A 17,516-nucleotide genomic window follows, 5' to 3' on the forward strand; every position below is an offset into this window, starting at 1 on the left:
ACTAGGAAAGAAGCTTCTCTTAGCGCAAGATTATATAAAGAAGTTATAGACACCTTCTGTAAACTCTGACACTGGTCTTGGCTTTCTCATTGCCAGTACGTTCTCCCTCCTATCAGATTACTCGGCCCCATGGTTCAAAAGGTGATTGTATCGATTTCAGGTCATCTTAAGTAAATAAGTGAACTATCATTGTTTCCGCAAGGACACCATTATGGAGCTCTAGTGTTTCAAAACGAGAAAGGGATATACTGATACACAGTTGTGACTTCACCGTGATGAGCCTATATCTCCCATCTTTAAATACTGCATTGCAGTTTATTTAATCCACAGGGTTGTTTCCCCTCATGCATTCTGCTAATTTTAGCCGCCACATTGGAGGACAAGGTCGCGGTGGGTGGGTGTGTGAGAAATCAGGAAGGGGAAAGTATGTTTGTGTGTTGGACGGAGGCAGAGAGAGACAGCCAGCCTAGATGCACATAGCTCAATGTGTCGTCTGTCTGGCACTGCTGTGACTACCAACTGACCTGCTAACACTGAACCACACGGTCTCTGACCACTATGACATTGGAGCTGGGAAGGAAAGATCGCATCGAAAGCAGCAGCTCATTTCAAGCTATTGCAACAGAGAATAATGAGCACTCTGGTTTATCGCTCAAACTTGTGACAGCATCTTTTACAGGGTTCCAATGTAGCTATTGCGTGTGTGTGTTTAAAATTTCAGTGGGGACGGGCTGTGATGAGGCAATCATTTAAAAAAGTTACATACTAAAATGTAATGTTTCCCTTCTTTGATTTGGAACACTTTGTTTATACATTTATGGCATTTTGACAGTATCGGCAAAATAAAACAGAAAAAAAAGACAGGGCAGAAAAACCAAGTGATGTATTTCAAGTGAACAAGTGATATTTGTGCTTAAAGTGTAATTGTAGCACAGCCTATTCATACACATGTCAGTAGCAGAAAAACAAGTCTAGTTAGTACATTGTATAAGCAGCAGGTATATAAGAGCACAGGTGTAAGTATAACTAATATAACACAAAAAGGTCTTCCTTCTATCTTGACAAATATTTTAGAATAGATTTTACTAATCTCTGGCTTCAATCCACTTTCATCTCATTTTACCCTCCATATCATACACACATAAATTAAAATAGTCAGATTCTTATGTAATAGATTTCATTAAAACCTCTAACAATGAGGATAGGCCTAAATTAATGTTTTAATTTCCAAAAGATTCAAAAAAATTGAGCAGCTGAATTCATGTTATATTGCTGATGCTGCTGGGCAGCAACCTCCTTTGCTATGGGTAATGGCTTCTGTAATGGCCTATTGCATTATCCTTGTAAGGTTTTATGGAAATGCAGGGCTTGGTTCAAATGAGCCTGTTGTCTTTAATGTGTGTTTTCCATCACTTTATACTGAGATAGCAGGGTTGTTAATATTCCTTAAGCTTTTCCAAAATCACCCGCAACACTGAGAACGAAGAGAGTAGAGTCGCAGTGCCAGATACAAACGATGCAGTGTTTGACTGGTTCTGAATCGGCAAGCCTGATGCTTGTTGATTTTTTTTTTTTTTTATGTTTTATTTTATGTTATTATTCTTTCAGGAACATGATGATCTTTAAAGATCGTTAAAGTTTAGTACAACTATTTACAGAGGATTGTCCCATCTTTTCTATTAATGATAACATTGTACTCTGTACTCAAGTAATCTCTAAACAATATAGTGAAATTAAGAAACTGATTCAAGTTGTAAAAACAGGAAACCTCCTTGAACACAATTGCATTTTGTATACTAACATTGCTGACAGCAGACCTTACCAACCAGTAAAACATAATTTGGGATGTTAGTTATTTTATGTGTTTGCTGCTTTGAAAAGGCAGTACATATTCATGTAAAAGACAGAGAGTCTAAGTGCATTTAAAATGAAAGGGCTTCAGGTTGTAGCAGTGTATTGTGTTCTTTGTTTTCATGTGTATGATGAAATAATGCAACGTAAAGTTGTTTCCAGCAGCAATTTTCATGCCCTGAAGGCCAGATAGACCAAAGGCCTAAATGAAGTTATAAATAGCATTATTTTAATTGTGTGGAAATGTTTATTCAGGTTTGGACACATTGAGGCTTCCAGCACAAGAAAGATTTAGCCGGGTGGAGCAGTTGTCATCCTGCATTAGCAGCATTTTTCCCAATATATATGTTATATAATTTATAATTACAGCAGCCATCCAAACCAAACCAATAATAACCTCAACCATTTCCTAAGAAAAGAAACACAGAAACTGTCTTAACTTTTTTTACAGTACATATCGGCAAATGGGTTTGGATTTTTAATCTTAATCAATAGGTGTATTTAATAGAGAAACAATTAAGACTTAAATGTGCAAGTGATCCACAAGCACACTAAAATCAGTACCACACATCACCTAAAAGTTCCTGTTTACTTGGCAATACACTGCCTGCTTTTTTACATTCGTTACCTCTGTTGTACCGCTGCTGCTATAGCAAGCTTGCCTGACAACAGTTGTATCATCACTTCAGGAATATAATGGATTTTTTGCTGCTACCTCATACGCCACCTCAAACAAGCTGTTCCTGTCTGTGCAGGCAGCCTGGGTCCTCAACAACTCTAGCAAGCTTCCTCAAAGCTCACTGAGCTGCCTGGGGATCTTTGCTTCCCCAAACAAAGTGTTTGCTGCTTATACTAACGAGCCTATTGTGCGTAGATGGCTTGGCTTTCTTTAGTTGGTGTATGTTTGCTTGGTATTATCAGTTACCTGTGAGGCTGCATGTGTGCATATGCTGGCTGCTCATGTCTGCGCACATATTTCTGTTATACCTACTGCTACCTGTGTATTAATCTAAACAGATATCTGTATATGATTGCAGAATCTGTAGGCAAGGGACAAGATTTTGGCATTGGATGTGTTATGATTTCCCTTTGTAGTCTGTGTTATGTCAGAATACTACTTAGTTGCAATCAGTGAATCATCCATCTGATCACTCTGATTGCTATACCAGGGGATTCCAGCTCTGCAGCTCTAAAATGTATTTGGGAGATCTCTGGTTTAGGCTCTTTAATTGTCTTTAATCTGACTCGTAGCCACTAACTAGCCAGGTTCAACTCTGCTACAAAACAACGCAGTATTACGTTACATAAACAGGGACTTTGTATTTATTTTCTGTGGCAGCAAACACAACAAACATCCTTTCAGTAACTATTATACTGCAACCTTAGCTTATTTACGCACCCCATACACACCAGGAAAGACTTTCACAACAAAACCGCTAGACACAGGTTACCCACAAGGTCAGCAATGCATTAGAAAAATATTTTAACTAAATAAATGCTATAAATGCTGAGCTCAGTGTTGTTAATGGTCATCTGCCTATCACTTCTGCATTTCATGAGAAGACATTGTCTTGTTCTTGGATGACTACACAGTGGTTGGTGACCAATTTTGTACTGCAGAATCCACTTCATGCTGATCTTTGTTTATGTTTTCAGGGGGTGACAAAGTCAGAACCTTGATGCCAAATAGGCTACTAACTGTGTACATATTTATAATACAATATAACTCTAAATCCACTCCACCTAAGCTGGCTGTCTGAATTGATTTCTGAATATATTACAGCAAGTTGCTTCTGACATAATCAATAAGTGTCTGTATTAGAGGAACAATGAAGATTTAAGTGTGCAAGGGATCCACAAACATCAATATATATATCTCATACACAAACCACGCAGCACCTAAAAGTCTACGTTCAGCAGCAGCTAATGTATGTGGATTGTATATCAGTAATTTTTCATGGATTGACTTGAGCAGGACAGATAATCGTAACAGACTGACTGGATGGGGGGACTGATCCACCCTCCCCCAATAACATTCAGATTTGTCAAAGGCTTGAATAACTATAGGGTGTTACAAAAAAAACTGCAACTCCCTTTGCCTCATATCTAGCTCCATGTCCTTACGCATGCATATACAGAAAGTAACCTAACATTTTGTTTGTGTGATTGTCCTGATGTTAGACTATTGCTGGTCTTGAACATATTTCACTGGTATTTTTGGATATTAACTGCACTTTGTATATTTATGTTCATTTTTCAAAGATCCATTTTCCATTAAAGGTCTATTTACTACAGACATTTGGACATCTTATAGCAGAAACTACACAGATGTAATCGATAACATTGAACTTTTACACTTTTATTAAAGTTTTACAATGCTAAGCTGTGTTTAAAGGTTGTTCATCGTTTGATTATTTAATTTGTTATTCAGAATTTATATTTAATTATTTTTAATTTTTTTAATATTTTAATATTTTTTTGTCAATTGAGGGCAGCAAACCAAGCTGAAAGCACAGCATTGGCATGTTATCACAATAATGTTGATATGGCAAACAGGTTAGCCATCAGTTTCCTGTTTACACATCCAGCATATATGGAGTCATATAAGCATTAGAGTTGTGATTAATAGTAGTACAATATTCATTCTCCTTTTAGCATGGTTTTGATCTCCACCGACTTATTAGAAAAATGTCTCGACACCTGGACTTTGGTACCGGTACCTTTTTTCAGTACTTTACTCTCTGTAATAACAGAAATGCAATTGCAAACTTCTCTCACTCAGTTATCCAACTAGCTAATTAATTCCCTGAAGATGTTGATGCCTCACTCAGTTTCGTGGTCCATGGAGGGTTCAACTTCTTCGGTGTTGGCTGCAGGCCGTGCTAACATTAGCTGCTGCGGGGGACCTGGCTTTCAGACTGTTGAACACTGTATACTCTTCAGCTTTTAGATATATTATGTGTTATGTATTTTAGGTGTTTATTCAGGTAAGACAGGTTGGTCTGGCCAGCTTTGCATTTCACAATATAAATATTGCAGCAAGTGTTGTCTGTCAAGTTTTGACTCAAGGACCTATGGGGGTCCCAGATCCCAGGTTGAGAACCACTGCTAGCTAAGTTACTCTCTCACCCAGATTCTCTCTCAGGTACCAACATTTGTTCATGAGGTACCCAACCCTCCAAAACAGTGTGCTGCAATGACTGGGTTCATTAATAATTATTGATCGTTTTTTTTCTTTTTTTTGGAAAGATTATAACACACCAATCTAACTGGAGGAGTTAAAAAACGCTCAATAAACCTGGTCTTGACACTGTACCAGGTCTTGGAATTGTTACTTGACTTAGGTGGTCTTGATTATCAATGAGCAGCAATGGCTTCTTGAATATAAATTATTCACTGTATTGGGGACAAAGCTTTCAAGAGCTCTCCCTCAGGATGTGGGCGTACCTTGAGCTGTGCTTACCAAACAAGTGTTACCACAGAATCCATATCATACCATAACACTGCAACCAATCTGTTCGCTCTTTTCAATCAGGCGTGTCTCTCAGCCTGCTGGGAAAGGATGGCTCCATTCCCAGCTCTCTGTCCAGGGCCCCCCCTTTGTCTTCTCAGGTACAGAGTATGCCTTGCTCATCTCAGGGGAAGCAATTAGATTTAGCTTTGCTGTCTCCCCTTAAGCATAACCATCTATCACTGCATGGTAGTTAATGTTATGTGCATGTAAATTTAAGCGTAAGCCCATTTGGCCGATGACCAGGGACAAATCATTTGCATATGATGTATGTAAATGTATGACACTTACTGTATGTCGTAGCATAAATAAAAAGGTTGATTTGAGCAGTGCTGACAAAATTCCACTGCCAACATATTCTGGAAGACATTAACACTGTGGTAATAATAATTCATGGTAGTAAAGTCTATGCAGTAATGGCTGTGCTGTGGTATGCAAACTTTCCAGAGTTTAGAAAAGAGTGCAAAATACGTCTACATATGCCCTCCAGTTAGATTGATCTGCCACATCATTTTTATTTGTAATAACACAAGTATCGGACATTAATGGGTGTGTCTTGTTAATTAAAATGATCAAAAACGAGATCACACAGAGATCAGAGGACATGGACGGGTACGGGACAAAGCTTGGAGTTACAGGGATATTTGTGATTCACTACCCAGAAGAGTCTATGCATGCTTATGTGCTTAATTCACGTTTTTCATTGTGGCCTTTTTGGAAACTGATTTATAGCTGCCAAAATGTAGTAAAACAATCGGTCACAAAAATCATGCTGCCAATTCTTACTGAGGGCTAGGTATCGTTTTTAGGCACGGCAACGTCGGTCAGTTGATCAGGCCAGTCCACTAATGTGGTCCAAACCCTTGAGAATTAAGACTTTGTTGATCCCATGATCTTTCCTCTAGCAACACCAGCAGGCCAACTGTTTCACTTATCCACTGAAATATCTCAACACCTACAGCACATATTGACATATGAACTTTTCCTGTAGTGCAATCAATAGGTGATGTTGAAATATCTCAAAAACCGGATGGATTGCCATGTAATGTAGTATAGCTGTTCCCCTAAGGTTGAACTGTAATTACTTTGGTGCTTCCCTGCCAAAATACAGTTTAAAGGTCTAAAAAGTTTGATTCAGATACAGGAATTATATGACACATTCAATGTCAACTTTTGTTACTTGACATTTTTTCATACTGTGTTGAATGTGTTTATTCTGTACCAAAAAACATGAAGAGTTATTAGTTAGAAGTTTTATAACCTTTTGGAGAATTGAAACTATAGATTTTTCTGATTTGTTGTAGAGTGTGTGTGTGTGTGTGTGTGTGTGTGTGTGTGTGTGTGTGTGTGTGTGTGTGTGTGTGTGTGTGTGTGTGTGTGTGTGTGTGTGTGTGGCTTTCATGTGTTTTTAAAGGGTTCCAGGAGGATGATCAAAGGCATCCACTGTTGATGCAGAGCCACCAGCATCATCGACTCTCTCCTCTTCCTCTGATACTTGAATAAAAACACACACATGGTCCTCTAACTTCAACCAAAAGCCAGCTCTTCCAGCGATTTCCTCTCACTCATTCACCTTCTCTGCTTCACAGAGCGGTCCTCGCTCTCCTCTTCCTCCACCTCCTCCTCCTCCTCCTCCCACCCCCTTTCACACTCTGTTGATCAGCTCAGGAAAGGAAAAGTGCTTGTGTGAAACCTGAGGATCACTTGCAGACTGAGGGAGCAGAGAGAGCACATCGTGTTTTAGCCTGCAAGGTAAGATGATGCTCAGAGGGACAATTGATAACAGTTAGCCCTTGCAGACCTCAATTTCTGTGCATTGGGGGATATAAATTCTGAGAGCAAACCAAAAACCCTCCAGTCAGAGTGGTTGCATGATGTGTGGTGTGTTGATGTCTGAAACTTCTGCTCTTGAAATGGGACCTTGAGGGGGGATTGTAATGATAGTACTGAATGAGGTAGGGTATCGCTAGGTCATGTTTTATTTAGAAGTATCATAAAATCGTACATGTTTGACTCTGGGATAATTATCTGGAGGCAATTAGGATGTCTGCTGGTTTCATTTGAAAATCTATTAGTGCGAAGCAGATTGTTGGCAAGGGATCGTTGCATGCCAGTTTGCATTAGGACAATCTGCTTGGTGTATTTACTTTTACCATCACTAGTCCTCAAATAGCCGGAAGAATAACTTGCCTTCTTGAAACAGCAGCTCAGGACACATAAGACAAGCATTTTCCGGGTTCCAAAAGGGCATGCTGAAATGTCTTGCATTTCATTATGGCTATGCATAACTGGGGGCAAAAAAATCATATCTAATTAGCATATGTTCTCTGGTGTATTGCCTGAACTTGTGACAGTTTGTTTTGCATGCTGCAGTGGCTGTGGCCATTTGTGTTTCAGTGTTGACCAGAGTCAGTTAAGGGGTCATCATTTGAATTATGAGGCTAATAATAATCACCTCTGTGTTATTATTTAGAAATATATTTACTACAAACTCACAGACATTTGAGAAGTACCCGTATGATAAGGCCAGTATCTGTACAGGATTTACTTGAAAATAAAGCCACACTATATTTCAAAATAGAGCAGTTCCAGCCATGTGTACACCAACCAAAAGGACCCAGTGGAGGGAGGACCTGCAGCATTTCCGTAAAGACCATGGCTTCTCCAAGAAAGTCCTGCTCAACTGCTGCCTGGTGCGGCGCATCATCACATGGGCTTCGCCAAACCCAAAAGGTACAAAAACACAGCCTAATCACTACAGATATGTAGAACCAAAGTGGTGTACTCCATGAATCTGAAAGTCATTTAACTGCCTCTAATCCCCACTGTAGGATAATTGGTTTTCAACATATTATTCTAGTCAGAGTTTGTCTGATTTTTGTTTTCCCATGTCTCAGCTGATTAAATAGGGTTTCTAAAGATGAACAAAAACTAAGATAAATTGGCTAGTGATTACATGTGGTGTATTTTGAATAAAGAAAAGTAGGGTACTTTCACAGAGTGAAGGACTAATGAAAATTTTTTCTATGAAACAAAAGTGACGTTATAGTTGGCCTTTAAGGAATCTTAGATATATTCTTTGCAATGAAAAAAGAAGCGGTTGGGTTGTGTGTAATCAGTGCTCAGATAGCAGAGGTGATTATAAAAATCACAATAAAGGTTTTGTAAGGTTAAGTACTCAATTCCTTCGTATATACGTATATATCTTTTATAACCTGGAAGGTGCCAGGTGAATTTTGCAATTTTATGCCCAGGGTGCATTGCTGATGGCAAAAACATTTATCACATAATTTATTACAAAAACAAGGATAGAATAACATTTACTGCACTGAAAGTCAATGAGAAAACATTAAGTAAATATGTGCAGAGAAAGTTGTTATCAAAACTGGAGAGCTAAGAAAGTTCCAGATACACGTCAGGGAGTTATTAATAGTACAGTGTGCACTTAAAGAGGACTGCAAAACCTAATGTGTCTAATCTAATTACACATATTTGAGATTGAATTTAACAGTAACAGATATGCCCATTGAATGCCCATGTACTAACCTGAGATTTGACCAAATGGAAGAGAGGCACTGGAGTGCAGAATGTACTGTATGGCTGTCAACGCCATTTACAACATATTAATGTTGAATTGATCAGTCGTCTTTTCACCTTTATAGGAACAACAGAATTTATGATTTTTCAGGAGTGAAAAATGATCAAAACGCATTGCACCATGAGTCACAGTCGACAGCTTCAATAAATTAATTCGCTTTTCACCTAGATCGCTATCGATTACTTCTTGGGTTATATATTCACAATGGCAATATAGCCATATAAAATAGGATTTATAGCTACTATTCCTTGACTCTGGAACCGGCAACATACCAGGCAGTAAAATACAAAGGAGTAGTCCCTTCATGCACCCTTTCTTAAATAAGGAAATAATTTAAATGCATTTTTGTCTTTTTTTAAGATTTTTTTATTATGAATAGCAGATTTTTGAGAACTCGATTATATGTTTAAAATAAAAATAAAAACACGGTAAAACCCTTTTTTGTGAATAAATTGCTATTCAATGTGGCATTGAAGTTGTGTGTGTTGTGTGTGTGTGTGTGTGTGTGTGTGTGTGTGTGTGTGTGTGTGTGTGTGTGTGTGTGTGTGTGTGTGTGTATTTTGCCACAGAAAGTTTCTTTTCCTGTGTTCATTATAGCTATTAAATAGTTACTCTATGTTCCACATTGATATGGCTTGTCAGATAAATGGGTTGTGTTTGGGTATGATTTAGGGTGCTATTAAACAGTCACAAATATCACTGTAGGGACTAAATGACATCTGCAGTGAAGATTTTTCTGCAGGGGAAAACAACAACAACAGAGACTCTAAAACAGCTGTTCTTGTCATGAATAAGAGAAGAGAAATTATACATATGCGCTTTTTGTTGAAAGCAAAAGCTTTTCTCATTCTGTATGGATTACATTGGGGCAGGTGCAGTTTTAAGATCACATAATCAGTATAATTTCTTCTTGTACTTATCCCTAGGTTGGGTTTCCCTGTTTGGGTTTCATTTGAATCTTTCCCTCTAATAACATGCAAGCCGGCGCCCACAGCTGGAGCCACACCAGGACCCAGGTGTTTCTGTCAGCCACATTTTGAATTAGACAGAGCATTTGTTCAGACTTTCATTCCTTTGACTGCTCTCTCTCATTGGAAGCATGCTGCTTCCTTCCCGGGGCAGGTTGCATTTTCATACTGCCTTAAGTTGTATCTCGAGGTAGGTGAAACAGGAACACAGTGGTATACTGCGAAAGGAAGACAAAAACTTTTTATGAGCTTCCCATCTTTATATAGGTATGAAATTGAAATTTCCCATGCCAGAAAGCTGAGCACCACTGTCACTTGTGGGTTTTACCCATTTATTTGTCTGTCTGCATTTAATGCAAACATCAAGAAAACTGAATTAGAGAGCACAAATTAACAGCAATGATAATTCAACAACTATTTTGGATTTAAAGCCTTCTCTCGTAGCATATGTTTGTTCCTGGGGGTTCTTGTCATTAGGTGGTGTCTCAAACTAATAACATTATCTCCTGGTGTCACCCAGAATAACCTCCCAGCATGCAGACATTCACACTCTAAACCTGCCAGGTGGCAATTGTACCCTCCGGATGTTGGAGCACTCTCCAGAAAATGAGCATGCTCACTAAAGCAGGTGTTTCTAGAAATACACAAGCCCCATGTTGTGCCCATGGTACATACGCCTGCTCTGATGGAGCATTTTACGAATCCCCGCTGTCTCTATGACGCACTCAAGTGGGTCAGTTGCTTTGTCCTCTGAGGGAGATAATGACATAAAGTACTGTATGTCCCTAAGTGTTTCTAGCTTGTTTTTGGATCCGATTTATATGTAACCAGTTGATAGTTTACTACGATGTTCTTAGTGAGTGTTGTTTAACATTACATTAAAGAATTATGACTTTTTACTCAACACCACTTTGTAGATTGTCCCTATGTATCATACTCACAACTGTGAAAATGTCTCCGATGTACTAAGTTGAGCTTTATTTTTAAGAATTAGAATGGCATTAGTTTGTGACACCTTTTTAAAATTCCTGTGTACTTTTACTCTGGACACCTTTTATGGTAGAAATTCATCACTGCACCTCATCTGTACTGCCAGGAGAGGGCAGCACGCTAAAAGAATAAATTAATGGCTAACATGATGTACTGTTTTCTGGACTGAGCAGTTTAGTTGCACTGCCTTGAATAATATGCAATTTTACAAAAAGTTAATCATTGCACTTGATTATGATGAAGTGTGTATCACCGAACATGTACATTTGCTGCAGCGGTGCCTGAAAAGCACCAAAAGAACAACACTAAGCCTGTAGGCTATTTAAATATGACAAATGTTTATTCTAAATAATGCAGTATGCTGTGGTTATTTACCTGGCTTCTATGAAAGGGCTGACACAATATCAACACCAGTCAAGTCCACTTTAATCCTATACACCACCCCTGCAAGACAACAGTCCTTCCCCCGAATGCATCACGTCTTTTAACACTCAGTTGTTGATACTGTCATAAATTCACTGAATGCCTGCACTGCAGTAGTAATTCAGTGGCCCCAAATGCACTCTCTATAGCTAAGATGTGTTTTTTTGCTGATAGTTTCAAAGCAGCACAATATGATGGCTGGCATATATGAATATGGATGCTCCACTCGCATTCTGCTTTATGATTGGACATCAAGCGCATAGCATAGAGTACAGTATATCATTGTTTTTTTTTCTATTTGAAATACAAGTTTTTTTACTTGATCTCTTTGTAACCTGATTGTAACAGAACTCAGTCAATAAAAAAATCTGTGATGCAGTGCCATTTAATTCCCACTATAGCCAGAACACCTTTACACTCTCTGGCTGATACTTTACTAAAATCTGTGCCAGATCAGCATAACTTTAGACATGCAATCCAGACATGCTGTTTCACAGTTTCATCTTTTTTCTATATATATATCAGGCATAACCCTATGACCACTGACTGGTGAAGTGAATAACACTGATTATGTTGTTATCATGACACCTGTCAGTGGGTGGGATATATTAGGCAGCACCTGAACATTTTGTCCTCAAAGTTTGTGTTAGAAGCAGGAAAAATGGGCAGCATGAGGAGCAACTTTGACAAGGGCCAAATTGCGATGTCTAGATGACCTCTTCAAAACTACAGCTCTTGTGGGGTGTCCATGGTCTGCAGTGGTCAGTACCTATCAAAAGCGGTCCAAGAAAGGAAAAGTGGTGAACCGGAGACAGGGTCATAGGCGGTCAAGGCTCATTGATGCATGTGGGGAGTGAAGGCCGGCCCGTGTGGTCGGATCAAAACGAGCCAGGGTGCCCAGGTGGTCATAGTGTTATGGCTGATAGGTGTATTTCCACTTGCATACCCACTGTTCTCCATGTCTTTACCTAGCGAAGCTATAGGTGGCAGAATCCCACCACCTTGGGACTGCATGCCAGGGTCATGTCCTTCAAACAGCACAGAAATAGCCTGAAAATTGATTTGCTTACTGTTTTGGCCAAGTCAACAGTGATGAATCGTTATGAGGAAGTTGTAAATTCAATATAGTATGTGTTCCTCAATCCATTTTTGCTGTTGGACTAAAACCGACAGCTTTCAGAATTCTACACACGTCAAGATGTCTTTGTGATAACTTCACATCTAAATCCCACTGCATCACCTCACTGATTTGAATTTAATTGCTCGTTTGCTCACAGTGCGATACCACATCCAACAGTCTGACACCATGGGGAGAAGTATTGCTAAAAGGACCCTTAAACCTTGAGAAATAATACCAGTCACCACGATGGTCTATTTCAGAGAAAACGTTAAATATCATTAAGTGTGTCCTGGGGTGTATGTCCTTGATGAGTGTAATTCTCTCCATTTGATATGGTGGGAAGGATTTTATGAATCAGAAATTGACCAGTAGTTTTAGGTCACGTGTTTGCTATTGGTAAAGCAACTCACTTTCCATTTTAATCTGCTTCCCCACTTGGTCAAGAGTGCAATCCTCTGTAGATGTAAGGTGGAAATGGGAAAAGGCAATGATGGATTAGAGGGGAAGTTGAGGCAGCATGCAGCCTCTCAGTTTGGAGGAGAGGGTAAGAAGAGCGATTGCCCAGGGACTTCTGGCTGGCTGAGAAGCAGACATGTGCTACTGTTGTCATTCATTTGATTCATATGTTGTGAAAGGGGTTGCTGGAGAATGAGGAGGGGAAGGATCCAACAGTGATACCTCTCCCTAACATTAATCTTATTCATAGCACTAGCTAGTACTGGTGACAGCCAGAGAGAAAATACTGGACGTTGTTTACAACTAATGGGCTCTGACATGACGACATCGAATTTGTTGAAATGCAGTGGCCAGCGTGTTTCACATCTCCGCATACTTGTAATCCTGCATATTTCACTTGCAGAGCCTCGGATGTAATGGCATGTTTGGTTCTGTTCTGCTGGATACAATGTTGTTTTATTATACTGCAGGGATACAGTGCTTTACAACACTATTAAAATGAATGTTTTTCAGTGTAGAAAATAAATAAATATAATCATTATTGTTTCTTTATTTACAGCAGAAACAATTTCTGCTGGTCACTGGGCAATGCAGTTAATCTGTTCCCTAACAATTCTATAAATGGCTCAAATATCACCCAGCCAAAGCATACATGGTTCGAGAAGCACTTTCCATTATGTCACACAACAGTGAGCCGGGGGCTGTCTTTCTCAGAGTTGGCCATAACCCGCACACCTCTGTTGATATACAGGGATTAGCAGCTAATAGCCATGGATTAGTCAGAGAATAGGCGACCCCAGCGAACTGTGTTGTTTGTAAAACACCTTAAAGTAGCCTGTTGACAGACAACACTCACACTCCATCCTGTCTATTGAATATTGCTAACTGAGATGCCGGGTGGTTCAACATGTGACTGTGCGCCGGTCATCAGTGTAACCAAGCCGGGTCCTTTTGTCCAAGCTATACCATGAACTCATTCTACACATCATTAAATATGCATTTGTTGCCACATGCAGGTGTTTTTCCACAGACTTGGTGACTCTTTGTTTCTGAAAGCAAGCCACATGTGAGCACATAATATTATTAGTTGATTTGACGATTAGTTTAGATTCAATTGATGTTCAAGTCAGTTGCCAATGAAAATGATTAATAGAGCTGCAACTCAATGATTATATTCATTATGTATTCATCTGCAGAATATTTTCTTGATTAATCATTTGGTGTATAAAAGATTTGGCCGAAGTTGACAAGTTGCTTTATATGTCCACCCTAGTAGCTCACTTGGTAGAGCTGGGGCACCATGTACCATGGCTGAGTAGCAGCATCTCTCTCTCTCTCTCTCTCTCTCTCTCTCTCTCTCTCTCTCTCTCTCTCTCTCTCTCTCTCTCTCTCTCTCTCTCTCTCTCTCTCTCTCTCTCTCTCTCTCTCTTTCCTGTCTTGAGCTGGAAAAGGGGAGAGAGAGAGGGCATGACTGGAAACTAGATTTCCCATAATTCAATAACCTCTTTCATTAGACCTTCCATGCTTGATGAATGCCCTTTCAAACTATTAAGTTTTCTGTCTCCAAGCCCACACTGAGATCACCTTGATGACATCATGATGATGTCATCAAACACCTATCTTTGCTGAGTATTAAAGTTGATCCTTTAGAAACTGTGGTTGAAATCTCACCACAATGTCCATTTAGTGGCTGTAGCTTCTGATCATTTCTCATTATTTTCATCAGAAAGAAGTGCTTGGGAAAAACAAGAAGAGATTTTTTATTTTTAAGACATTATTTCTACACTTCCTGGGCAATCGTCATGTGCTGATGAAGATCATGTTATACTATCGAAAGATCAAAAACAATGTCTAATTCAATTTTATTTTATTTGTATAGTGACAATTCATAACAAAATCTAACAATATCATAACAATATCTCAGGACACTTTTCAAATATAATAGGTCTATGCCGTACTCCTTTTTATAAAATTTACAGAGACCCAACAGTTCCCATCACGAGCAAGCACTTGGCAACGTCGGCAAGGAAAAACTTCCTTTTAAGAGGCAGAAACCTCGGACAGACCCCGGCTCTAGCTGGTCTAAATGGACGTTGTGGTGAGATTGTTGTTTCAACTAAATATCTTTGGGTTTTTGATGGTTGGACAGACAACCTAAGCAAATTGAATGTCTATGGCTCTGGGTGGTGTATATAGACACAATCAACGTGGCCTGACAAGGCATCCCGGTAACAGTCGTGAGTGAGTGCTGCGCACTGGACAGGGAGGGGTGAATGTGCTAAATGTCCTGTATTAAGTGTTTATTCTTGTTGTTATGTTGTGGTGTCCGTCTGCATTTCTTTTTTTCCCGTATCTATGTATGTATGTATGCATGTACAGACTGCGGTAACAAATTTCATTTCAATAAAGTATATTATTATTATTATTATTATTATTATTATTATTATTATTAAATTAAAAAACAGATTCATTGATGATGGAAAATAGCAGCCAAGAAAATCTGATCATTAGCAAAACATCTTCAAACGGGTGACTTTGTTCCCTGTTAAATGGAGCAGGAAACTACTACAGAGATGGAAAGGCTCTTAATCTAGCCACTCCAACATTAAGTCTTGAAAAAGTTGGTGTGAAGTTGTGAATGTCATTAATCAACCGCTTCTGCATAACTTATCCTTAACCTGGCCACCTTCTATTCCTCACATGTCCTCCTTTGTCCTCTTGTCTGCCAGTGATACAGCCGTTTGCCGGTAACCTACTTCAGTCAAGTGTTTGTATTCTTGCAGCAGCCTGGGCCCTCTATAAATAGGCCCTCCTGATTGATACCCGGTACAGTGAAACCTCGTAAGCCTTCGGCTGCTGCGGGGCAGAAATGTCTTTCTTGTGTCTGTGTCACTCGGCTTTAGCACACCTGTCCCTGTCACGGTCTAATTTATCTCCCTTGCCTGTTTGTCAGGCAGCACCCAAGCAGCAGGCAGAGGTTCATTGCCAGGCTTGAAAGCCCATGCAAGTTCATTCATATTACCCCCTGAGATGGCGTCTAATAAGGTGTGATGTATTTAATGTTCAACATGAAGGATAAGGATCTCTGGCCTACTGTAATAGGGAATTTGCAGATTATTTAATATTTTTAGTGAAGTCATTTTAAAGTAACCTGTGGCATTTGTACTTGAATGCGCAATTTCCTAATGAAAATGAAAAAAATTCTAAACTATATTCCTAAAATTTTGACTTCTTCTATCGCTTGGCTTTGTATAGGTCTTTACTGTAAAAGAAACCTGTCACACAGAAAATTGTGATTTATGTTTCCTGCAAACTGAAGGGCTGTTTTGAACAAATTGAAAAAATGCAGTTTCCATAAGCAGCAGTAGCAAGTAAAAGAAATTTCAACTGTATCACCTGGAAATCTGAGTGAAAGCAATGTCATAATGCAGTGGTTTTGACAGCTGGTGTGGTGGGTTCCCCATAATACAAATAAAAAAAGATTAGAAATGCCCACACTGATGCTTTGTATTGCTTATTCGATCATTAACCATACTTTACAATACTAGAGATTGACAGGACATCTCTATCACAGTCTGTTATGAAACCTTGTGTATAATGCAGCATTTTGCCATGACAGAAATGTCATATGACATGTTAGTGACAAGTCTAGCACAAGGTGTGGGCACTGTCCCAGATGGCTGCATCAAGCTGTCACCGTGGGAAGAAACAGAAATAAGATTGAAGATCTACTGGGAGCATCCCAGTGAAAGATCCAATAATGCACTTGTCTGCAAATTGGTCCCAAATGACAGGGTTCTTAGATTGTGTCTGCAGATTGCACAATACAATGCTAATGCCATTTTGTGAGTTGTAAGCAGATTGTAGTGTTGGTATAGTTTGAATAGTTTTATTGTAAATGTGATAGGCATGCTGTTTAACTGGTGTTTAACTGAACAAGTAGGTTTATATTTATTTAGTTGAGCAAATTTTCTTTACTTTTTTCTCATTTTAAACTACAGAGTTGTTGTGTTCAAGTTACATCATTGCTGTGCAGAAAAGAGTAGCTTGACTATTCCGTTCCAATCTCTTACCATGTTTAACTAGCAGGATTTAACTGAGAGTACAATTTTCCTTCAATGGAAATGAACTCAGTTGGCAAATTTCTAGGTGCTTGAATAAAGCCTTCTTAAAAAACTGAAGTTAAAACATTGAAGAATTAACTGCCTATCAGTGTCTTAATGTGCTTCATATGCGCCTATAAGATAACGTCAAGCAGATCTATGGCAGGAAGATATTTGACATTTGCTAACTGAGATCATGATTTTAAACGTGCACCAATTATAGTATAGTAAAACCAATCCATTAGCAAATAAAAGTTCTGGTGTCTGTATTGATTCAGTATTCAAAACAGGATATAGTCATTAAACAAGAGTGTGACTTTGAGTGGTACACAAGTTTTTTTTTATGGTGTCTGTCTCTCAGTCGATAGTGGGCTTTCTTTTAACCTTTGCTTAAGCTCTAATTGAAGCTTTTTCTTTTAAAAAAACATTTTCTTTGCGCTCCTGCGTCAGACCAGAATGAATAATTAAATGACGGTAACTTTGCAGCCTCATTAGA

General features: G+C 39.0%; 1 protein-coding gene across 4 annotated transcripts in view; it reads left to right on the forward strand.

Moving 5' to 3' along the window:
* kcnip4a (potassium voltage-gated channel interacting protein 4a) overlaps positions 1-17,516 on the forward strand; it is a 137,669-nt gene that overhangs the window by 9,214 nt on the left and 110,939 nt on the right. Inside the window, exons 1-2 of one of the 4 annotated variants that reach the window (XM_051428813.1) lie at positions 7,046-7,114; positions 7,944-8,095. The exons of 2 other annotated variants lie outside the window; for them this stretch is intronic. In XM_051428813.1, coding sequence (XP_051284773.1) covers positions 7,957-8,095 — 139 coding nt within the window. In that variant the 5' untranslated portion in view covers positions 7,046-7,114; positions 7,944-7,956. Of the gene's footprint in view, positions 1-7,045; positions 7,115-7,231; positions 7,318-7,943; positions 8,096-17,516 lie in introns of those variants that run through there. One more of the 4 variants, XM_051428811.1, reaches the window with a different exon arrangement.

Source organism: Dicentrarchus labrax, unplaced genomic scaffold (genome assembly GCF_905237075.1).
Source record: "Dicentrarchus labrax unplaced genomic scaffold, dlabrax2021, whole genome shotgun sequence".
Classification (NCBI taxonomy): Eukaryota; Metazoa; Chordata; class Actinopteri; family Moronidae; genus Dicentrarchus; species Dicentrarchus labrax.